General features: G+C 42.8%; 1 protein-coding gene across 3 annotated transcripts in view; it reads right to left on the bottom strand.

The window, feature by feature from the left end:
- stk32c (serine/threonine kinase 32C) overlaps positions 1-23,772 on the bottom strand; it is a 320,164-nt gene extending 296,392 nt beyond the window's left edge. For all 3 annotated transcript variants that reach the window (XM_080205598.1, XM_080205599.1, XM_080205600.1), the window contains exon 1: positions 23,179-23,772. In XM_080205598.1, coding sequence (XP_080061724.1) covers positions 23,179-23,230 — 52 coding nt within the window. In that variant the 5' untranslated portion in view covers positions 23,231-23,772. The remainder of the gene's footprint in view (positions 1-23,178) is intronic.
- Positions 23,773-24,520: the final 748 nt, after the last annotated feature.

The raw sequence follows: 24,520 nt of genomic DNA, 5'->3' as shown, positions 1-24,520 counted from the left end.
ACATTAAGGGTGAGTGTGATTGTCAGCAGTCATATAACCTCACCGTCAATGGTCTCGTTAGCATCTGGCCTGCTGACGGCCTCTATTCCAAGGGAGCAGGGCCTTGTAACCATCGGGATTAGTTCAGGTATGCAGACCAAGTAGCCCTAAGGGCTCTGCCTTTCAGTTAGACTTATCATACCTGTTGGTATGCCCAGGCGAAAGCTCCCTGTACCCAATATTGGCTCACCTTTTGTCAAAACTCCACATTTTGGTACCTGATCCTTGTTCGCAATGGCTTGTTCTGGTTCTGTGAGGGCGAAGCCCACAAGACCCTTCCCGTCGATTGGGCCAGCACCTTCACCATAGGTCACATGATCCTTGAGGCCTTTGGGATCAAGCACCTATTCATCCACTCCCTTTACAACCATCTAGGGTTTGTAAAGCAGTCTGTTCCATCCTGCTAGTCACCCGTAACACTGGCTTTCAACAGTTTGTCTGGGCCCTCCTCCTAGGTCTTGGTTCTCTGAATTAGAAAAGGCCATTATTAATATTTCCACTGCTATGGAAATAATTGAAAACACCAACGTGGACGCCATTCAGGGTCTACAGTTGGGAGATTCAATCTCTTTCTAAATGGTGCTACAGAACCGCATGGCCCTCGATCTCCTGCTAGCAGAGCAGGGGAGAGTGTATGTAGCAGTCAATGAGACATGCTATTTTTACGTTAATGAAAATCGTAGGATCGAGACAGATATACATACCATTCAGGAGCAGGTGCATTTTTTGCCCTCAGTTGCTCAGGAGAAACATTTTGACTGGTGGGGCTGGGCACAGGCCCTAATCTTGGTGGGTGGTTTGGGGACTCTAAGGTCCTTCGCAAATACCTTACTGTAGGCCTGGCCTTGCTTATCGTCTTGTACGTGGTTATTCAGTTTGTTTCTTGCTGTATCTGTTCTATCTGCCGCTCTCATTCTTTTGTCCACAGCCCAGTGCCCCATCTCCTTCCAGTCTACGAACCAACCGAGGAAGAATTTAGAAAGCTGATGCGCATAGATGTAGAAATCATGGAGGAACCATAAGGCTGTCTTTAGCGGACAAAAAGGAGAGAAGGGTGGAAGTTAAAATGTTGGGTGGATTAGTAAATTTGCTGACGACACCAAAGTTGGAGGTGTGGTAGATAGTGAGGAAGGGTGTCTTAGTCTACAGGGAGACTTGGTCAAGTTGCAGAGCTGGGCCGAGAGGTGGAGGATGGAGTTTAATGCGGAAAAGTGTGAGGTAATTCATTTTGGTAGGAATAATGGATGTGTAGAGTATAGGGCTAACAGTAGGACTCTGAATAGTGTGGATGAACAGAGGGATCTAGGTGTATGTGTACATAGATCCCTGAAAGTTGGGAATCAAGTAGATAGGGTTGTTAGGAAGGCATACGGTGTCTTGGTGTTTATTGGTAGGGGGATTGAATTTAAGAGCCGCAGCGTCATGTTGCAACTGTACAAAACTCTGGTGCGGCCGCACTTGGAGTATTGTGTGCAGTTCTGGTCCCCACATTATAGGAAGGATGTGGAGGCTTTGGAGAGGGTGCAGAGGAGGTTTACCAGGATGTTGCCTGGTATGGAGGGGAGGTCCTATGAGGAGAGACTGAGGGATCTGAGGTTGTTTTCATTAGAAAGAAGGCGGCTGCGAGGGGACCTTATTGAAACATACAAGATGATCAGAGGTTTGGATAGGGTGGACAGTGATAGCCTTTTTCCTCGGATGGAGAAAGCTAGCACGAGGGGGCATAGCTTTAAATTAAGGGGTGGTAGTTATAGGACGGATATCAGGGGTAGGTTCTTTACCCAGAGGGTGGTGAGGGATTGGAATGCCCTGCCTGCTGCAGTTGTGGATGCGCCTAGTTTGGGGGCGTTTAAGAGATCCGTGGATAGGTTTATGGATGGAAAGGGTTTGGTTTAGGTTAGAGGGTCATTGTTTTTTAACTGGTCGGCACAACATCGTGGGCCGAAGGGCCTGTTCTGCGCTGTAATGTTCTATGTTCTATGAAGTTTCATTGTTTGGAAGTTAAATTGTGTGGAACTTCAAGTGTTCAAATTAAAAGTTCTTGTTTTCTCTGCACAGTAGTGGAATATGTTTATCAGCTTACTAACCTTCAAAGGGAATCAGTCTCTGCTATTTTTTTCCATAGGCCCCATAGCAGTTTCCTTTTTTGGCCTCCACCAGAAGGTGAGCAAGACCAGATTTTGGTCGAGATATGGGGATATGTTGTGCAAATGAAGGATTAGCAGAAGTCAATTTTTCATTGAATGAAAAAGGGCGAAAAGCCGGGATTTAATTGGCAAATATATACATCAATGAAAGATGTGAAAAAATCTCTGTTTTGTTGTAATTAACTATAACTGCAGAGCTATTTTCTGAGAACTCAGAACTGCTCCAGCCATCCCATGGACAGAGGGAGTTCTGCCTGTGCACAAATAACTAAAGACCTTGCATTGGATGCATAGCGTCCAGCACCGTTTGTGTTAAGAGTCGACCGAGTGCCTTTGGATTGTTACCCAAAGAACTCTGACACCACAATCTGAAGAATATTTCTACATTTGATGATCTTCTGTGGATTTATTTTCCTCCCAGTCACATCAAGCCATTCAATCCTGAGGGGCTTGATGCCCTCAAGTTGAGCACTAGAATTGCAAAGTAGCCTTGTGGTAGCAGATTCTCATCACAACACAACTTGCATTAACTCAGCTTTCTAAAAGCAACAGTTTCTAACTAGTCTCCACCTTTATCCTCCCCTTTAGGTTTCTTTTATAGAATTTCAGCAAACATTAAGTCAAAGTCACTATGGAAACATTCAAGCATAGTAAATGTGTACACAGCAGCGTCAGAATCAATGGGGATTTCTTATGATCAGCAAGTGGCCTGCCTTAAGGCCAAGTGTTAGCTCAGTACCAAATATAACAAATGATTTTATTATGGGTATCGAGGGAATCATGTAAGCATTTTCTGACAATGTCAGATGAGACTCATGGCAAACAGTGAGGATGAAGTAAGAATACAAACGGATATGCACAGGATATGTAACAATGGCCAACCTTTCAAATGATATCAGGCACAAATTTTCATTCCTTTATTTTTCTCTTTTACTCCCACTGTACCCATCTATTTTCCATGAACATCGGTGCAAACACAATGCTGAAGCATTAGAACTATCTTGAGCTAGAAGCGGCACAGTGGTACAATGGTTAGCACTGCTGCCTCACAGCACCAATGACTTGGGATCGATTCCAGCCTTGGATGACTGAGGGTGTGGGGTTTGCACATTCTCCCCGTGTCTGCATGGATTTCCTCAGGGTGCTTGCATTTCCTTCCACAGTCCAAAGATATGCAGGATAGGTTGATTGGCCATGATAAATTGCCCCTTAGTGTCAAGAGGATCAGGAGGGTAAATGTGGGGTGACAAGACTAGGGCCTGAGTAGGATTGTGGTCAGTGTAGGCTCGATGGGCCAAATGGCCTCCTTCTGCACTGTAGATTCTATAAGAAGCATCGAGTGAGTGATCCATCTTAGCCTCATCCTCCTGTGATCTCCTGCATCACAAATGCCAGGCTTCAGCAAATTCAATTCACCCCACATGATATTACAAGGCGGCTGGGGATATCACAGGCAATGTGCATTGGTAATATCCCTTCTGCACTGCTGAAGATTTGTGCTCTAGAACTAGCCATGCTCCTAGCCAGGCTGTTCCAAGGCAGCTGCAAAATTGGCATCAACTTAAAGTGGCAAAATAACCCAAGTATGTCCTGTCTGAAAAAAGCAGGACATACCGAATCTGGCCAATTACCATTCCATCAGCCCACTCTCAATCACCAGAAACATGATGGAAGATAAGTGACAACAGTGTGCTGGAAAGCCCAGCAGGTCCGGCAGCATCTGTAGAGAGAAACAAGTCAAGTATGTCTCAAGGGCAGGAGTAGGTAGAAATGTGATGAAATTTATGCTGTTGGAAGAGGAGAGGGGTAAAAGAAAAGGGAAGGTTTGGGATAGGAGTAGAGGGTGGGCAAGATTAACTAACAAAAATATATCACAGAATCTCTACAGTTCAGGAGGCCATTCAGCCCATCAAGTCTACACCAAACACAAGTCTGCCCAGATCCTATTTCTGTAACCCCTCTGTTAATCCCATTGACACTAGGGTTAATTTTGCATGGCCAATCAAGCTAACCCGCACACCTTTGGACTAGGGGAGGAAACCAGATCACTCAGAGGAAACTTATGCAGACACAGGGAGAATTTGCAAACTCCACACGGACAGTGACCCGAAGCTGGAATTGAACCCAGGTCCCTGGCGCTCTAAGGCAGCGGTGCTAACCACCATGTTGCCCGGTCATGGCATAAGAGGCAAAAGGAATAGTAACGATCATGGTAAAGAGACAGAGCAATGGTCCAGGGTGAAGGTAAATGCCTGAATAATGCACACAGTCCAAAAGGAAAAGTCCAATATGCAAGTTTCAAATCGGCACACAGCCCAAAACTACAGAATCACAAAGGGGATAGAGCTCTTGGTCTGAAATTCTTGAACTCAGCGTGGAGCCCAGGAGGCTGGAAAATGCCTAATCAAACGATTAGGTGCTATTCCTCAAGCGTGCGTTAAGCTTCACTGGAACATTGCAGTAGTGATGTGGAGGTGCCGGCGTTGGATTGGGTTAATCACAGTAAGAAGTCTCACAACACCAGGTTAAAGTCCAACAGGTTTATTTGGTAGTAAACGTCACTAGCTTTCGGAGCGCTGCTCATTTGTCAGGTGAGTGGGGAGTTCTCACCTGACGAAGGAGCAGCGCTCCGAAAGCTAGTGGCGTTTACTACCAAATAAACCTGTTGGACTTTAACCTGGTGTTGTGAGACTTCTTACACTGCAGCAGGCCAAGGTCAGAAATGAGCATGAGAGCCAGGTGGCAAGCAACTACAGCTCAGAATCCAGCTGTGTGGAACTGTTCTGTGAAACATGCACCCAATCGGTGTTTAATCTGCCCAATATGAAGAAGACCACATTGGGATCCGTGAATTTGGTATTCAAAACTGAAAAGAAGTATAAAAGCAAATTACTGCAGATACTGGAATCTGAAACCAAAAGAGAAAATGCTGGAAAATCTCAGCAGGTTTGGCAGCATCTATAAGGAGAGAAAAGAGCTGATGTTTCAAGTCCAGATGACCCTTTATCAAAGCAACGACCTTTTATACAAGTACTTCTGGAAAGAAGTACTTGTATATTGCTGCTTCACCTAGACAGAGTGTTTGGGGTCTTGGACGGTGAGCAGACAGGGAGGTAAAAAGGCAGGTGTTACACCTCCTGTGAAAGCATGGGAAGGTGTTGTGGAAAGTGGGACGAGGTACTAGGGGGTCACTGAGAAGTGAAGGAAGGTGTTCTCAATAACACTTTCATGCAGTAGATACACAATGAGCTGCTCACTCTGTAGTTTGGGTTCAACAACATCACGCAGCTCCTGATCTCATTACAGCCTTGATTCAACTGAGGACAGAAGATCAGGATTCCAGAGTTGTTGACCTTGACATCAAGACAGTTTGACTAAGTATGGTATTAGGGAGCTCAGAGCCAGCGAAACAAGTATTATTGACTGGTTTCTGGAAAATAAACTTTATTTCTTTGTCCTATAATAATAATATTATTGGACTAGTAATCCAGACACCCAATTAATTCTCTCAGGATATGGGGTCAAACCCACCACGGCTGGAGGAATTTAAAAGACGATACAAGACTAGTCTCAGTAATGGTGATTATGAAACTACGTTGATAAACCAGATGGGTTTTTAAGACCATCAATATCCTTAACGGAAGGAAATCTGTTATTCTTACCTGGTCTGCCCTACATGTGACTCCACACCCAGAGAAATGCAGTTGTCTCTTGGCTGCCCTCCAAACTGCTCTAGCAAGCCATGCAGTTCAAGGGAAATTAGGGATGGATGACAAATACTGGCCTTGTCAGCAATATACACACCCCATGAAAGAATTTAAAAGGTAGTTAACTAAGGCGGCATGGTGTCACAAGGGTTAGCATTGCTTCCTTCGAACACAAGGGATCCAGCTGTGATTCCAGCCTTGGGTGGCTGGCTATGTGGGATTGGCATGTTCACCCTGTGTGAGTGTGGGTTTACTCCGGGTGCCCCGGTTCCTCCCGCAGTTCAAAGATGCACAGGTTAGGAAGATTAGAGTTATAAAGCAATACAACACGGAAACAGTCCCTTTGGACCAACCTGTCCATGGTGCCCTTCCAGCTGATCACAATTGCCCACATTTGTCCCATGTCCCTCTAATCTTTTTCCATCCCAGGTACCTATCCAAATGCTTTTCAAATGTCGCTATTGATTAGCCATGCTAAATTGCCCCTTGGTGTCAGGATGACTAACAGGGTAAATATGTGGAGTTATGGATATGGGTGGGATTGTTGTCAGTGCTGGCTCAATGGACCGAATGGCCTCCTTCTGCACTGAAGGAATTCTATGAATACATCTACAATGGAGAGAATGACCAATTGTCAGCCATTATCCATTTTTTTTTCCTTTCTAACCATCTCTGGCCTAGTCAATCTAATCAAACCATCATTCAATCACACACGCACACGTGTGCGCACACACGGGATAAAAGCAAAATACTGCGAATGCTGGAACCTGAAATAAAAACAGAAAATGCTGGAAAATCTCAGCAGGTCTGACTTTATCTGAGAAGAAAGAATGGAGCCAGCGTTGAGTCTAGATAACCCTTCATACTCTGGAGTCTGTTTCTGAGTAATGGCATAATTTTACTCAGCTGAGGAGGAAAAAGAGGTTCTCTTATTTAAGTGCATAGTACACCTTTATTGGACTGCATGGCTCTCAGCTGTCAACTTACCACAAAAACACCCAAGTGACAAAAATCAGGCAGCTAAAAAAAAATGAATGCAACATTTCACTATAAATAAAATATTATTTGATCTCTTATTTACTCAGTCAAAAGGGAACATGAAACATTTCTCTCCCTTCATGCAACTGTCATTGTTACTGGTTTCCAATTCTGTGTCTCTCTCTATTTATCCATTTGCTTTTCAATTTTTCTGACTCAATTTTTCTCTCTGTTGCTTGGTGATATTTCCATGTTCAGACTATGTTGGAGTTATTCTCACTTTTAGTGTCTCCCACTTCTGAGTCAATTCTTTTGTCCTCTATTTTATCCATGTTGTCCACTGTATCCACTCATGGACTTAATGCTTATTTGCATTCACCATCCATTAAGTTTCTGATTTTGTGTATCAGTTCGTATATCAATTGCAGATTCTTCATTTTATCTGCATGTTTTGATTTTGGATTCCTCCTCATTGTGTTCAGATCTGTCTACTCTTTTTGTATGTTTTCCTTCAGGTCCGTTATTAATTAGCTGTTGAAATTCACTGTATTTAGTTTCTCAGCTGTAGTATTTTCTCAAACAGAACGAAAGGAAGAGAGTGTCTAAGTGGAGTTTGGGTGAGGTGTGATAACACAGAGACCTGAATCACTGAGATCTTAACATGCAATTCAACTTTCAATTAGAGAAAAGACAAGAACCGCGATCTTACCATTGTGCCCTGCCAGCAGATGGGCGAGGCAAGCCAACAGCTGAGACATCGCTTCTGGTGACCTTACTGGCACTGGATATACGATGACATCTGGCAGGTTGTAATATTTAAATATTACATAAATTAGAATTTAAATATTCCAAGTGAACCTGGGATGCAATCGTCTGGACTCACTTGCCCCTGCGACTTCACCGGTGAAGCTCCTCACCGGAGAGGATCATATGTGGTCCCCATCACTAAGAGCCTGATGTAATGGCCTTGGTGGTGGGACTGGAGGCCATTGATGCATCCCCAGGTGGGGGGCAGAGGCGGGATTGCTAGCCTTTAACACTAGCAATGCTCATCAGGTATCAGGCAGTGCCAAGTTAGGAGTAGGATTAGGACGGGGACAAGGAATAGGAGGAGGAATGCTGGGCATTCTACAACCAGTAAATCGGCAGGTCCGTGCACAGGGGTTGGGGGGAATTTCGGCCAGTCCGTGCACGAGCGATGGAAGGGGGAAAGAAAAAAGATGGCCTGTGCGCAGAGGGAATGGGAAAATTGGCCACAGGGCCCAATGCCAGCAGGGGTGGAGGAAATCAGATGGCCCATGCATGGGGTGGGTGGGTGGGGTATCCGCCAGAGGGCAACAATAATGGAGGGGCAAGCAATCGGCTGCAAAGGCCAGCATTAGTTGGGGAAGGCAGTGACTGTCAGGTTAAGCATGCGCAATGGCATCCTCTTCTTTAGGCCCCACCCCCATCCCCTCCTGGCAGGAAACAGATCTTCCATCACATTTTTCAGAAAGTGGTACAAGATTCAATTTTTTACTGAACCCAAAAAATACAGAGATATTCTCTTCTGTTTTCATTCTAGTTCAACACTTTAAAAGGTTTTGGTAAGATCGCCCTCAAGATGTTTTTATTAAATACAAGTAGTAAATTTAAATCAAAAGCAGAAATAAAAGTGAATCAACTAAAAAAGGTGAAAAAAAAGATTTCAATGTACAGACAGAAATCCAAAATGTTGACGCTTTATGTATGGCTGCATATGATGTATTGCTGGTATATGATTTGTTTGTGTTAATCGTGTTCTTCTGCTTCTTCTTAGGCAATGTCTTGAAGTTGAAGGTGACTTGCTTCCATTCTAAAAGTGAGTTCTCAGGTAACTGAGGAATTCAATGTGCAACCTGCAGGCTCTGTCATAGATGGGGCAGACAGTAGGTGGGACGCCCAGGTTGCCACACACTCCTGTCACTGTCGATGCTTGGCTTCAGCTTGCTCTCGGCAATGAAACTCAGCATTTAGCTCCTTGCCAGATGCTTTTTCTCCACTTTGGACAGTGTTGGGCCAGGGTTCCCAGGTGTTGGTGGGGACGTTGCACATTTTTCAAGGAGGTTTTGACGGTGTCCTTGAAGCATTTTCTCTGCCCTCCTGGGGCTCACTTGCTGTCTGAGTTAGCGCTTGTTTTACAAGTATAGCTTCAGGCGCATGGACGATGTGGCCCGCTCACTGGAACTGATCAGATGTGGTCAATGCTTCAACACTGGGGATGTTGGCCTGAGTGTGAACACTGATGTTGGTGTGTCTATCCTGCCAATGGATTTACAGTATCTTGCACAAGCAGTGCTGCTGGTACTCCTCCATGTCTCTGAGCCACATAGGGAGGCGGGTACACTATTGTTCAGTAGACCACAAGTTTGCTACTGGCTCTGAGGTCGTGATCCTCAAGGACTCTCTTCCTCAGACAACCAAAGGCTGTGCCAGCACTCTGAAGGCATTGTTAAATCTCATCCTCAATGTCTGCCCTTGTTGACAGTAGATTCCCAAAGTATGAGTAATGGTCCATTTTGTTCAAGGCCTCATTGTGGATTTTGACAGTCCAGGAGTAGTGCTGTGTGCTGGGGGAAAGTTGGTAGAAGACCTTTGTCTTACAGATGTCTAATATAGTGCAAGGCCCATGCTCTTGTACACCTCGGTGAAGGTGTTGTCAATGAATTGGAGCCTGGCCTCCATGTGTGCATGGACATAGGTATCATCTGCATACTATAGTTCAATGACAGATGGGATCACTTGCATTTGGCCTGCAAGTGACAGATATTAAACAAATTTCTGTTTGACCTGTAGTTTAGCTGTACTCCAGCAGACAGCTTGCTGAGGGATGGGATGCAGCAAGGAAGATTGAGAAGAGTGTTAGTGTGATGGCGCAACCTTGCCCGACTCCAGTCCAAATGGGAATCGGATATGTGGTGGATTTGTTGGTCAGGATCATGGCTTGCATGTCATCACAGAGCAAGCAGAGGATGGTAACAAATTTTTGGGGGCAGCCACAACAGAGGAGGACACTCCATAATCCCTCATGATATGTACGAACTGTAGGTAATGGAACCTACGAGGGAGCAAGCTATCCTAAATCTGGTCCTGTGTAATGAGACGGGAATAATTAATGATCTTACAATCAGGGATCATCGCAGAAGAAGCAATCACAGTATGGTTGAATTTAAAATACAGATGGAGCGTGAGAAGGTAAAATCCAACCGCAGTGTCTTGTGCTTAAACAAAGGAGACTACAATGGGATGAGGGAATAGTTGGCTAAGATAGACTGGGAGCAAAAACTTTATGGTGGGACAGTGGAGGACTTTCAAAGCAATTTTTCACAGTGCTCAGCAAAAATATATACCAATGATAAGGAAGGATTGTAGAAAAAGAGATAATCAGCCATGGATATCTAAGAAAATAAAGGAGGGTATCAAATTGAAAGAAAATGCTTATAAAGTGGCAAAGATTAGTGGGAAACTAGAGGATTGGGAAATCTTTAAAGATTAACAGAAAGCCACAAAAAAAGCTATAAAGAAAAGAAAGATAGATTATGAGAGCAAACTAGCTCACAATATACAAACAGATACAAATATATAAAACGAAAGAGTGTGGCTAAAGTAAACATTGGTCCTTTAGAGGATGAGAAGAGGGATGTAATAACTGGAAATGAGGAAATGACTGAGGCATTGAATAGGTATTCTTTGTCGGTTTTCACAGGGGAAGATACAAATAACACGCCAAAAATTGATGACGAGAAGGCTATGGCAGGTGATGACCTAGAAACTATTATCACAAAAGAGGTAGTTTTGGGCAAGTTAATGGGGCTAAATGGAATGCACCCAGGGTGCTAAAAGTGATGGTGTGAGAAATAGCAAAATGCATTAGTGTAATTTACCAAAATTCACTGGAATGGTTCCCGCAGATTGGAACACAGCAAATGTGATGCTACTGTTTGCAAAAAGGAGGTAGACAAAAAGGCGGGTAACTGTAGGCCAGTTAGCTTAACTTCTGCAGTAGTGAAAATTCTTGAATCTAACAAGGAAGAAATAACAAGACATAAATTGTCCCATTGGTAAGACGCAACCTGGTTCATGAAGGGCAGGTCATGCTTGACGAATTTGGTGGAATTCTTTGAGAACGTTACGCATGCAGTGGACAGAAGGCATTTGACAAGATTCCGCACTAAAAGCTGTGTGCAGAGGGACCTGGATGTCCTTATGCAAGAACCACAAAAAAGTTGGTTTGTAAGTGCAGCAGGTAATTAAGAAGGCAAATGGAATTTTGTCCTTCATTGCTAGATGGAGTTTAAAAACAGCAAGGTTATGTTGCAGCTGTATAAAGTGCTGGTGAGGCCACACCTGGAGTACTGTGTACAGTTTTGGTCTCCTTACTTGAGGAAAGGATATACTGGCACTGGAGGGGTACAGACGAGAATCACTATGTTGATTCTGGAGGTGAGAGGGTTGGCTTATGAGGAGAGATTGAGTAGACAGGGGCTATACTCATTGGAATTCGGAAGAATGAGGGGGGGATCTTATAGAAACATATAAGATTCTGAAGGGAATAGATAAGATAGAAGCAGGAAAGTTGTTTCCACTAAACAAGAACTAGGGGGAGTAAATTTAGGATTGAGTTGAGGAGGATCTTCTTCACACAGAGGGTTGTGAACTTGTGGACTTCCCTACCCAGTGAAGCTGTTGAGGATACCTCATTGAATGTTTTTAAGTCAAGGATAAATTTTTGAACAGTAAAGGAATTAAGGGTTATGTGAACGGGTGGGTAAGTAGAGCTGAGTCCACAAAAAGATCAGCCACGGTCTGATTGAGTGGCAAAGCAGGCTCGAGGGACCAGATTGCCTACTCTTGCACCTAGTTCTTATGTTATGGTTGACAGCATTGAAGAAGGTCAAAGAAGGTCATGTATAAGGGTTGGTGCTGTTGCTGCTTTTCTCTTGTAGTTACCGTGCTGTGAGGATCATGTTTTGCACGAGTGGGCAGAATCTGCCTTGGGACTCTGGAAGGAGCTCTTCAGCCACGGGGAGAAAGAGATTAAGGAGGATTCTTGCAAAAATCTTTCCTGTGGCTGACAGCAGGGAAATTCCTCTGTAGTTCCTGCTGTCATATAGTTAGCACAGAGTTGTCAACAATATTATAGGAACTAAAATGTAATAAGCTACAATCACACAAGCTCTGGTTTCCTCCCACAGTCCAAAGATGTGCGGGTTAGGTTGATTGGCCATGCTAAAATTGCCCCATAGTGTCCTGGGATGCGTAGGTTAGAGGAATTAGCGGATAAATGTGTAGGGATATGGGGGTAGGGCCTGAGTAGGATTACAGTCGGTGCAGACTCAACGGGCCAAAGGGCCTCTTTCTGCACTGTAGGGTTCTATGATTTTATGATTCAGATCATAGAATCCCTACAGTGCAGGAGGTCATTCAGCCCACTGAGCCTGCACTGACTTTCCAAAAAAAATCCCACGCACACAGATTGCCACCCAAGGCCAGAATTGAATCCGAGACTCTGGCATTGTGAGGCAGCAGTGTTGCCACTGTGCCGTTCATACAAAATATGAACGCAAAATATTAAAACATAAGTATTGATGGCTTCCAAGCACAGCACTATTCTGAAAACATTCAAGCCAACAATACATTCTAGTCCTTGTAACAGACAACAAAATAAGTCTATTATCCAACCTCAGGGTTCAGGTACAAAAACATACGCTTCAGTTTTTATTCTTGTAATTCATGGTGACATCAGACTCACTCAGTCAGATAACAAACCTTGTGGTCATTCCTTTTAGATAATTATTTCCTGCTGATTCTTTAAGCATAGGCTAGCAAGGCTGAAATTTGGAAAACAAGAGGAATCAATAGGTGACAGAAATACTTAGAAATATTCATAGTTGAAGCTCAAAAGCTAAGAGCTAAAGATAATCAGATACTTCCAGAGTTGGTGTTAATATTTTGCAAGCTAGAGCTCAGCTGCTAGCCTTTCACTGTATAATGCCACCTGAAGTGATCATCTCCAATCTCTATTCCACCTTGAATCATCTCCAGTGTGTGTTTGCTCCCGAATATACTTGATGCTTCACTCCTTATCAGTCCATCACTGAGTTACGCTGAAATATTCAGACAAGCCCTGCAGGGTGAGGACTTTGTAATCATCCATGTGCCAGCCTCACGCTTTACTGTCTGAGTCAGCAGGTCAGGCATTCAAGCTTCATTACACTAATTGGATGCAAGAATTGCTTGCACTACAATTAATATTAAATATAAATGGGCAGCTTGACTAAGCGAGGTAGTACCATGGCCATTTGATTTTACCACCATGTTATTTTTGCTTTTCTTTAAAAGGGATTTACAGGGACTTGACATTTTGTTTTCAGTTGCGTATTTGTAAACAACTATAATTTTCTGTTTGTCTATGGATAATTGCAGGTATATGATGATTCCCAGCAACTGATTTCAAGATGACACCAGAGCGTGGCGACTTCTTGTAAGCTGTCCCCAGCATACCCTCTAATTCTATATTTTAAAACTGTACTCTAACTCTTTAATACTGGATCTTTCTCTACACCCTATAACTGTAACACAATATTCTGCACCCTCTCCTTTCCTTCTTCCCTAAATACTCTATGAATGGTATGTTTTTGATTCTCTGTATAATACACAAGAAACAATAATTTTCACTGTATTCCAATACACGTGACAATAGTAAATCAAATTAAGTCTAGAATCAACCCTGGTTCAAGAGGGCATGACAAAAGCAGCACTAAGCATGACTCAAAATGGCTGGCCAATCTGGTGAAGCTACAGCACAAAACCACATACGCACCAAACAACATAAACAGCAGAAATAGACAGAGCTAAGTGTCCCTCAACAGATCATATCCAAGCCCTCCAGTCATGGAGGGTAGCACTATGAAACAACTCACTGGAGGAAAATGATCTGCAAATATCTCCATCCTCAAACGATGGGGAACCCAGTACATCAGGGCAAAAAGTAAGGCTGAGCACTTGCAACAATCCTCAGCCAGAAATGACAGTGTATGATTTATCCCAGCCTCCTCTAGAGCTCTCCAGCATCACAGATGCCAGTCTTCAGTCAATTCACTTCATTCTATGTGATGTTAAGAAATGGATCTGCAAAGGTATGAGCCCTGGCAATATTCCAATAACAGTACTGGGGCTCTAGGACTAGCCCTACTAATCTGTTGCAGTACAGTTACAGTGCTGGCATCTACCCAATGTGAAAAATTGTCCAGAAAAATCCTGTGCATAAAAATCAGGACAAATCCAAGCAGTCTATTATTGCCCTCCCAATCATCAGCCGAGTGATGGAAGGGGTCACCAACAGAACTATCAAGCAATGCGTACTCAGCTATAACCTGCTCATGGTCGCTCAGTTTGGGTTTCATCAGGGCTATTCATGTTCTGATCGCATTACAGCCTTGGTTCAAAACATGGATAAAAGAACTGAACTCCAGACTGAGATGAGAATGACTGCTCTTGACATCAAGACAGTGATTGACCAAGCGTGGAATCAAGGAACCCCAGCAAAATTGGAGTCATAGGAATTAGAGGGAAATCCCTCTGCTGGTTGGAGTCATACCTTGCACAAAGGATGATGGATGTGATTGTTAGAGGACAATCATCTAAGTTCCAGTACAATGCTGCAGGAGTTCCCCAGGGTCGTGTTCTCAGCCCAGCAATCTTCCACAGCTCCAACAATGCCCTTCCCTCCATCATAAGATCAGATTTGGTGGATGTTTGCTGATGATTGCAATGTTTGGTCCCATTCTCGATTTTTCAGACACTGACACAAGATGTGGTCAACATTCAGGCTTCTGCTGATATGTGAATGTTACATGTCATGTGACACAGGTACCAGTAAATGACCCACTCCAATAAAGGGAGAATCTAAACACCTCTCCTGGACATTCAATGCTACTACCATCACTGAATGCTCCTGCATCAACATCCTGTGGGTTACCATGGACCAGAAATATAATTGAACCAACCATAAAAGCACTGTGGCTAGAAGAATAGATCAGGGACAGGGAATTTTGTGGAGAGTAACTCATCTTATGATTGTTCAAAGCCTGTTTCCCAACTATTCTGCAAGAGTGATCAATACTCTCCATTTTCCAAAATAAGCGTGGCTCCAACAGTACTCAAGAAGCTTAACACCATGAAGGACAAAGCAGCCTGCATAAATCAGCAGCCTATCCACCTCCTGAAATCATTCACTCCCTCCTCCACTGAGTGCAGTGACAACAATGTGTACCAACCACAGGATGCACTGCAGCAACTCACCAAGGCTCCCAATGACAGCACCTTCCATACCCAAGACCTCTACCACCTGGAAAGAACAGGGCAGCAGATGCTTGGGAACAGCAATTTCCCCTCCTAGATGGTGTGTGGCTAGACATGGAACCATATCACCATCCTTTCACTGATTCTGGATCAAAATCCTGATGCTCCCATCTTCACGGCATGTCTGATCAGGTAAGACTACAGCAGTCCACAAAGGCCACTCAGCAGCATCTTCTCACAGACAATTGGGAATGGGCAACAAATACTTGTCAACATTCCATTCAAAACATTAAATCTCAGCCAGAAGAGAATTGAAATGTGAATGATGAAAGCTTCAATTCTAGAATATTGGCTGTAAAAAAATGTGACAGATTTATTATTTTGACTACATACTTGTCAAATCGGCTATCTGATGGAGTAACAGACAATTAACTTTGTTAAATGCGGGCCTCTCAAACACATGGTGCAGTTAGCTGGAATGAAAGAAAGGCTAGGAACTGGCAGATAAAGAATACTGACAATGTGATTTTTGATTTCTGAACTCTAGTTGAAGTGCTTTTGAGGTAATAGCCTCCTCTGGCTGCAGAGCACAAGAAATCACAATCCAGACTTTCAGTCTTGTGTGAATGGCTAGAGTGAAAAATAGAAGCAGTTGGTAACACCGACGTTTTGTTCATGTTGGAACTAAGAGTACACCAATGCAGCAAAAGGTAAAGAACTTTACACTGTACCTAACCTGAGCTGCATCTTGCCAGGGAATGTTTTACTTTTGCATTGATTCCCTGTACAATCAGAATCCTACAATGCAGAAGGAGGCCATTCGGCCCATCGAACCTGCACTGACCACAATCCTATCCAGGCCCTATCCCCATAACCCTATGCATTTGCCAAAGCTAGTCCCCCTAATATCATTTACCTTTGTACACATTTAGTATCAAGAGGGCTTTTTTTTAAAAACCTTATTGCTGGAAACCTCTGACCTTATCTGTGCCTGGGAAGCTCCAGGTGCCGTTGCAGCGAATGGAGTTTTAGATGAGCCCCAAATTCACCACTCTCTATAGTAGCAGGGTGGGAAGGAACACGATTGGTGAATCCTGCCCTATATTGTAATTTTACTTTAAACAAAAGATGCACACAATTGACAGCCAGAAATAAATAAAACGTTTTAGTTTTACTATCATACTTCTCATTTTACAAGATGTAAAATACAATCTTATTTCCTAAAGTTATTAAGCACTCCAAATGAAGATTTGCTGTATCATATCTTTTATACATGAGAATCAGCAGTTAATCCGAGCATGCAAGGGGTCTTGTGGGACAGTGGTAGCATTCACCACCACTAGATCAGAAACTCCAGGTTCAAGTCCAATGTCAGCACTTGTTGGCCATGGAAGGGGCAACCAAGACGCAATTCAACTGGCTGATTAGCAGCTCGGGAATCCTTCCACCAGTTCCCCCACTATTGTGTGTGTTTGTGCACCTGTGTGTGAAGATGCCCTTAAAAAGAAGAGTGTTCTTCAGGTAACGGTACTGGAGCGTCTATCTTTTCATCATGCATATCAGTATCATCAGGAGGCTAAGTAGTTGCATATCCACAAGGCGGAAGTCACTGAGAGGTACAGGCAGATCAAGCCAGTTGGACAATTTGTGACAGACGAGTCTCACCGTGGGAAATGGGAGGTCGTTCACTTTGGAATCATGGAAGAGTGAATAGAAAGGTTGCTCAGTGGTGAAAATCCTGGAGCTGTAGAGAGCATTTGGAATTGGCTGTGCACGAATAACTAATGCACAGGTTCAAGTAGTAATAAAAAGTGGAAAGAATGTTAACTTTTATCTCAAGGGCTGGAATGCAAATGAGAGGAAGTTATGCTTTAGTTGTGTGGTACATTGGTCAGGCTCCATCTCAAATGCGGAATTCAGTCTTGGGCACTTCAGGGAGAATATATTAGTCTTGGAAGTGCAGCTCATATTCACAATAGTGATACAAGACCTAAAAGGGTTAAATTATGCAGGGGAAGGTTGCATAAAGTTGGCACAGTGGTTAGGACTGCTGCCTCACAGCGCCAGGAACCTGGGTTCGATTCCCAGCTTGGGTCACTGTCTGTGGGGCATCCGCATGTGCTGCCTGTGTCTGCATGGGTTTCCCCTGGGTGCTCCAGTTTCCTCCCACAATCCAAAAGACAATGCTGGTTAAGGTGCATTTGCCATCAGTGTACCCGAACAGGTGTCAGAGCGCAGCGACTGGGAAATTTTCACAGTAACTTCATTGCCATGTTAATGTAAGTCTCCTTGTGACACTAATAAACAAACTTTACTTCAGAGGTAATTAAATTGAGGCATATGACAAAGAGGATAGACACAGAGGGAAGGATTTTCAATTTAGGGTGCTGACAGCTGGATCATTTCAGATCCTGATCCCATGCTGCACGAGTGTCAGTGATACAATGTGATTCTTAAAGACAAACATCCTAACTGGCCCAGAGGCAAATCTGGTAGCCAATTAATGATGGCAGGAGGGCCTGGAGATGGGATCCCGTGACAGGAAAAGCCAACAGCAACCATTACAGGGTCTCCCATTGTCCGGAGAAATAGAGAGGCAGGACAGCAGAGGACCAGCAGACTCACAGTTCACTCAGGTATACAAACATTCACTCCAAATGATGGACACTTTACACCATTGCGTGAACCGTGAGATGTGGAAGCAGAAGCAGGTCATTCGGTCCATCTAATCTGATCCACTATTCATTGAGATCATGGCTAATCCGATAATCCTCAACTCCACTTTCTTGCCTTATCCCCATAACCTTTGATTCCCTTACTGATACACGTTTTTTAAATAGACACAAGTTTTCATCAACAGCCACGATGAATAATAGTTCTCCAATGTGCCCCACAATGTACACTAATGTGTCTAAGGTCATTTACTTTTTCTTATTATCAGTGAAAATTTGACTGTGTCCTTCCACCAGTCTGCTTAAAAAGCTCCTCAATGAGTTGAACAACCGATGGATTTAAGGCATGTGGGTTTCCAGCTCCCCAAACTCTTCCCACCACTGCTCTCCCTTTGGAAATTCCAACATGCCTGGAGGCACTGGAAGATTGACAATCCATCTGAGCAATGCAAGCCCATATCTGACCTTGCCTCTGTGGGTGATTGAAAATCCAGCTCAGAGAATCTATTTCCTCTGATGGAGGATTCCCGAACAAGGGAACTGGACAATTTAAGAGTGAGATCAGGAAAACACATTTTCCACACACAGAACAGTGGAAATGCAGAACTGTCTACTTCCTAATCGGTTGTGGGAATTGGAGTTCAATTGAAATTTCAAGACTGTGACTGATAGAATTCAGTTAGATAAGGATAGTGTTATGATACCAAGCAGAAATCTCAAAGTACGTTATGAAGTCTGATGACCCCAAAGTTTTTCTATTTTTAGCATTAGAGTGAGAATAAATTGTTTCACTCCAGGTATAATTCTATTGACAAACCAGGAAGCTTTTTTATGAAATAAACTTTATTTAACAATAAAGTTTAAAGTATAAGGATGAATTAATTTCACTTTTACCATTTGAAATACTTAAACATGACAAGATACAAATCTTAACTACTAAGCTATTTTTATTAGTTCCAGTTCAAACAATATTCCTGTTATAGAGTTAAATCCTCTTCAAGATTAGTTAGCGACACACAGGCTTATATCCTATACTTGTTAACAATGAGAGTTTTTTGAATACCTCTGGAGAGAGAAAGAGACAGACACCTGATCCTGACAGTTCCAAACAGTAACCTCCAGAGAGAGAGTGTGAGAGAGACAAGAAAACACACCTTTGCTTCTTTCAGGACCAGGTAGAAATTGATTGTTATAAAATCAAAGAAAATTGCATGTTTTCCCTGCAAGCTTAGTTCCGCCCATTCACATGACTCTGTCTCTTGTCAATCAACCTAATCAAACCCGACTCTGAAACCTTAGGGGAAAAACCAAAATAAACAAAAATACATTAATTCAGATTAAAACAAATACATTCGCAACCAAAATCAATCAGTAGCCTGCTTTGTCAACATGCAAGCTGCCTTGTGCAGATAAAATCAGCATTGGTGTAAATCAAAGCTGAATTTTAAACATAACCCTTACAAGAAACATGATGTAAATACATTTCTTATAGGCATAGTATCATCACAACAGCAAGAGATATGGACCATCAACTGGGAAATTGACAAATCAGCCACAGTATAACTAAATAACACAAAAAGTTCAATTGAGCCATAATTGTAAAACTAGAATGTAAAGACCTTCATCATGAAAACAAATCTCAGGAAACTTCCAAATTTAGAAGTGAATAAATTGATATGTTGATACGGATTTGCTTATTTTGAAATGATAAGTTTCAGCAAAAAGTTAACAGTGCCATACTTTTCTTTTGAACAGCTGCAGTTAGCAACAGATAAAAGAATTCTGTTACATGAGCAAATACAGATAAACTTATAAAACAATTGATGCAAAGTGCACAAGTCCAGCACCTTCCACTGTACTGTTGAATTCATTATTTTTTTGAATGTGTTGACTGTATAAAGACACAGGTGCTTTGGAAAAAGCTTTTATTTTCTTTCTCGCAATGGCCTCTGTATGACAAAGTGAAACTGGGGATTATTCTAAAAGGGATTAATTGGTTATCTGGTTATTATATTGTTAGGTTCCAAGAAATGGCCATGTGACCTGAGGTTACTATGGTAATGCAAGCTGAAGCAAAAAGTAGAAAGCTAACTGTAGTAGCATCAGGTTCTAAATCTGTCTTGTGACAGTCAGTTCACATCACAGAAATTGTATGAGGAGGAGAGCAAGCCAAGCTCTCTACAAATAGTTTTCTATTCAACAGTAAGAAGAAAATACCACTTCAGATTGTCTTGTTGAGGCAAGCTAAGTATTTGTTTCAGAAAATTGGACTGTTTGGATGTGATGTTTGTTCGGTTAAGGAGGAACTCTCAAAAGATATCCTATCAGAGCCATTGTGACCCAGATGAGAGAGGGTTTATGAACATGCGCCTTATTAGTGTTCACTATGTTCGAGGACTTTGGATGGACTGCAACTGGTGGTGAATGTGATTCAAGAGCCAAAAGGATTGAGTAGGAAGTGAGAGGTCCTGGGAAGATGAGTTAGAAAGAGCATAAGATGACACATGGTGCCACATTCACGTGGGAAGTAATGCAAGGGCTTGTAACTACATGAGGCATATCTAAGTTCCATCAACTACTAAAAGAAAGATTTACCTTTTTAATTGAAATATCCTTCACCTGTTAAATGATGTCTGAAATACGTTGATTTGTTGCAGTAAAGGTTTATTACATTTAATGAAATCTTGCCCGAAGGGACTACATACATCTCCAAAAGGTGTTACTACTGCTGGGTCACTGTCTTAAAGGAATTATTTCATTGGTCATTTTTGTTCTTTTAAAAACATCATTGTGGGCCATTCCTTCAATAATGCAAACTTTCATAGAATCTACAGCATGAAAACAGGCCCTTTGGCCCAAACTGGTCCATGCCAACCAAAATGCCCATCTAAACTTACCCCATTTGCCTGTATTTGGTCCATATCTCTCTAAACCTTTCCTATCCATGCATCTGTCCATTAAATGTTGTCAATGTCTCTGCCTCAAACACTTCCTCCGGCAGCTCATTCCACGTATGTACCCACCATCTGTAAAAAAAATTGCCCCTCAGGTTCCCATTAATTCTTACTCTCTTAACTTCGAGAACAAGATCATGAAGCATGTGATATCAACAACTGTAACCTATTACATCAGTCACAACAATAGCTTTATATTACCATCAACAAAATAAAGTGTCATACAAACATTTGAATTAGGAGCAGGAGTAAGCCACTTGGCCCCTCAAGCCTGCTCCACCATTCTCTAAGACCACGGATGATCTTCAACCCCACAATCCTGCTGATGTCCAATAACTGCTCATCCCCTTGTTAATCAACGATCTAACTAGCTCAACCTTAAAAATATTCTAAGCGTCTGTTTTCACTGCCTTTTGAGGAAGAGCATTCCAGAGATACTTGCCTTAAATGAGCGATCCTTTATTTTCAAACAGTGGCTTCTAGTTCTAACTTCTCCAATAAGAGGAAACATCCTCTCCGCATCCACCCTGTCAAAACCCCTCAGGATTTTAAAAAGGTGTCAATCAAGTTGTTGCTTACTCTTTTAAACTCTAGTGGACACAAACCTAACCTCTCCAACCTTACCTCATAAGACAACCCACCCATTCCTGGTACTAATTCCAAGGCACTTCACAGCAGCAGCATCAAATACAAAAGGAGATATTAGGGGAGATAATCAAAATCGTATTGAGCCTTTTGAGAAAAGAAAGAAAGACATGCTGAGAGTTTTAAGGAGGAAACTCCAGAGCTTAGAGTCCAGGTGGTTGAAGGCATGGCCAGTTATGTAGCAATTAAACTCAGGAATGCTCATGAAGCCAGAATTTGGGGAGCACAGATATTTTAGGGCATTCTGCGGCTAGATGAGATCATAGAAATAGGGATGAGGGAGGCCATGGAGGGATTTGAAAACAAAGATAAGAATTTTAAAATTGAGGCAGTGATAACAGGGAATCAACGAGTACAAAAATGATGGGTGAACCAGGTTCCACAAATGTTAGGACACAGGCTGCAGAGTTTTAGATAACTTTAGTTTTATAGAGGGTAAAGTGAGGGTGGTTAGTCAAGTGTGCATCAGAATAGTTGGGACATGGAGCTCTGAGGCAAATCGGAATGGGGAGGTGACAATTTCAAGAAGTGGGAGCAAAGAGGGAGGCTATAGCTGAAAGGATGGGTCAGTTTTTTTTAAAGCGATGGCAGATTTGAAGGAAAGGTGAACAATACTTGAGAAGAGAGCCATTTAGAATAATCACAATGACTAATGGGTGCAGATAGAATACCTTTCACAAAATAATTGTGCAGAAGGTCTTCAAAAAAAAATGCAACAGGATAAAACACTCAGAAAGAAGCCTGTGCAAATAATTAAGAAATACTGAAAGCAACAGCAAAATGCAGAGTAATTATTATGTTATGACCCAAATTACATGCTTTATCATTCAGCTACCAAAATATACAAACTTCAAAGTTCTGTTGGTTATTCCGTCACTGATAAAATGTGCAGTAATCCAGGGAAAATATTGTTACTTTAGTCATCTTGTATTTAAGAAACAATTTCAGGTTCTGGTGTTAAAAGAACATGCTGAAAGTTCACTGTTCTTTTCACCCATGAACGTTGAACGACATGGTTAAAAACCGACATTATAAAGTTTTCAGAACTGTACTGACAAGAATGCATGTATTGTGAATGTGTAACTGCAATTGCTATACTGTAAGTTGTTTCCTTCACAAACAGCATTGTGTGCAAACTACCATCCAGCACATCAGAAAGGATCTGGCAGTGAAATAGGCTGCAGCATTAAAAGAAGTACCCATTAAAGTATTATCCATATTACTGACAAATCCAATTAGGCATCGATGTAATAATGCTGTACAGGAGCGCAGTAAATGTGCTTAAGGTAAAACAACATCAGAGTTCCGGCTCTGTATCTAGTTTAAAAAAAAATGAACAATATATACAGAAAACTCGTGACTAATCGTATTTCCTTAGAGTCTGTGGTGCTGTATTTAGATTCTTCCTGGGGTTTCAATATAAACACACTGACACAACATCTGTCCTTTCCTGAAGGGTTTAACATTCTATCTGCTATTCTAAATAAGGAGAAAAAGTGGAAGCTACAGAGTGGAAAATAACTTTCCAAAAATAAATCGTATCCCCTAAATCGTGTGCACCCTGAAAAGTTACTTATATTTACAGGTACTTTAAAGTGAAAAGGGTTGCACTAATACAAAGCAATCTTATGCACACAAACAGGAGGGTTGGGGGTGGTAAATAACACATCACATAACACAGAGCAAGAAATCAATTGGCAGGAGCGGTTCTTACCTCCCTCCTTTTCATCAAAAACTGGCCGCTTTGAAGAACTGTTCGCTCCCATCCTCTCTCTCACCTCTGCTACATTTAAGGAGCCGAGCCGATGGCATTCCTTAGTTGGTTCAGCAAGAGAGGAACTGTGCAGTACTTGGAAACGAGCATCTCCTTCCCAGTCACTTGTGCCTCACGGCCATAACGTGAGGGATACAGAAGGTGCTCCTGTGTGTATATGTGTACAACTGGGAAAGGCAGCTACGCTGAATGGAAAACTACTAGCTGGAGCCCAGGGCAATCAGACAGCGGCTCTGGAGGTAACCCGCTCGCTTATTCCCACAACACTGCCACTGGTACATCGCGGGGAGCAAAGGAGTTGGGCTTGCCTTTTTTTCTCTCTCTCTTCCTCTTCCTCCTCCTCTCTATGCAAATCGAATTTCCAAACAGCCGAAAACACAACTTTTCCGGCGGCTATCAAAATGCAGTGTGGTGACAGAGGAGGAGGGTGGCTGGGCAGACGGTGTTGCTGAGCAGACTCAGCCCTTTGCCTTTGGGGGAAGAGCTGGCGCCCCGCTCACACTGGGGCTTGCCCATTGTACAGAAGCGAGCCAGGCGGCGGGCGACGTGATGGCAATCCACTGGATCCCGCCCCCCCTGCCTCCCCTCATTGGCTGCCTGGCCGGCCTCCCCGGGCCGTCCCTCCAGCCCATTGGCTGCCTGTCTAGTCAGTCGGAGGATCCATCCAGCCGTGATCGCAGCTTTCGAGGTAAAGCTGCTGGGGTTCGCCTTTCTGTAGCCTCAATTGGATGGATGTGTGTGTGTGCACAGCAAAAAAAAATTACATTGCCAAGGTGATTCGACCCTCTTTTTTATCACCCAAATGAATTTGATATTTGTAGAAGGGGGGAAATAATATCAAATCGAAATTACGGCTACACTAGTTTGGAATTTGAGATTCCAAGGATCCCTGATATACATAATATACAAATTCAGAGAAGAGTAAAAGCCTGAAAACGTTGAGCACTTCCAGAGCTGGTAAAGTGCAAATCAGCAAAGGGTCGTTCAGCAGCCTAGCTTCTTGAGCTAATGAGATCCTGCCCCTATTTACCAATCAGTTTGCAATGTATGTAGCCTGCATCCTTCCCCTAAGGTGTAACATTGACATAAATGTGGAAGGACTGTGCACAGCCTTGGTAACCCCACGAGTTATCCATGCATTCCTGGCTCCTTCCGACTTTCAATCTTGCGATTATTTATCACACCCACACCCCTGTGACAAATATCCATGATTTTGAAACACGAGAGAGCCTTGTTAATTCGCAAATCGAAAATTTTCAAGCAAGGAAATATAGCTCAGAAC

This window comes from Carcharhinus amblyrhynchos, chromosome 17 (genome assembly GCF_965287045.1).
Source record: "Carcharhinus amblyrhynchos chromosome 17, sCarAmb.v2.hapA, whole genome shotgun sequence".
Taxonomy (NCBI): Eukaryota; Metazoa; Chordata; class Chondrichthyes; order Carcharhiniformes; family Carcharhinidae; genus Carcharhinus; species Carcharhinus amblyrhynchos.
The sequence above is the reverse complement of the archived record's forward strand: the minus strand, read 5'-3'. Positions and strand labels throughout refer to the sequence as shown.